This window comes from Pholis gunnellus, assembly GCF_910591455.1.
Source record: "Pholis gunnellus genome assembly, chromosome: 10".
Taxonomy (NCBI): Eukaryota; Metazoa; Chordata; class Actinopteri; order Perciformes; family Pholidae; genus Pholis; species Pholis gunnellus.
In genome coordinates this window covers 13,763,776-13,764,524 of record NC_136537.1, presented here as the reverse complement: position 1 = coordinate 13,764,524, position 749 = coordinate 13,763,776, and the positions used below count along the sequence as shown (strand labels likewise).

Sequence of the window (749 nt, the reverse complement as noted above, 5' to 3'; positions counted from 1 at the left end):
TGCGGAACTCTTCGCAGCGCAAACCAAAGTAAGTTATAACCACTTAAGGTCCTATGATATTTTGTAGAATGTATTGTTTGTAGGCTACTTAACCTAGCCTCCAGCCTACTTTATGGTGTTTTCAAGATCACTTATGGTATCGCTATGACCTGATTTGTACATACAGTTTATATTATTAGTGTCACTGGATGTTTATTAGTGACCTTGTCAGACATTAAGCTATTCTGGGTGCAATGGGATGACTAGGTTTTTTATCACACAGGAATCACTACTAATTCTTCTTGATCGGTGCATCAGAGATAGGACACACACCCAGACGGAACGGACGCGGGGTTAGGCTACATAACCTTCTCCGTGTCTTTTCATCCTCCAGCCGACCGACGCAGCCGGTGAGCACGCGCGCCACCATGCTGAGGCAGATCCTCCTCAACTCCACCGACATCCCAGACTTCGACCTGGTGCTCATGGCCCAGTCCTCCACGCACGGCCCCTCCTCCCTTAACGCCTCTCATGGCGGTTCGGTGAGCGTCGCCGCTCTTCTGAGACCCACCACGGGGCGAGGGGGAGGGGGGCTCCGGGAGGGCGAGCTCCACAAACCGGACCTGATCACCTACATAGTCATGTGTTTACTGCTCTTCCTGTTGGTGCTGCTCATTGTATTCTTCATCAACTGCCAGCTGCGGAACTCTTTCTTCGCCTCCATGCCATATGACAGGTCGCTGAGAGAGGCCCGGACCTCCTACAAGTAG

The 749-nt window shown here is 51.4% G+C and overlaps 1 protein-coding gene across 1 annotated transcript; it reads left to right on the top strand.

Moving 5' to 3' along the window:
- Positions 1 to 407: 407 nt before the first annotated feature.
- smim32 (small integral membrane protein 32) lies at positions 408 to 749 on the top strand (the record flags this gene model as incomplete). The annotated part of the gene is made up of 1 exon (XM_079168095.1): positions 408 to 749. One exon carries the CDS (start codon positions 408 to 410, stop codon positions 747 to 749), a length of 342 nt encoding a protein of 113 aa, XP_079024221.1.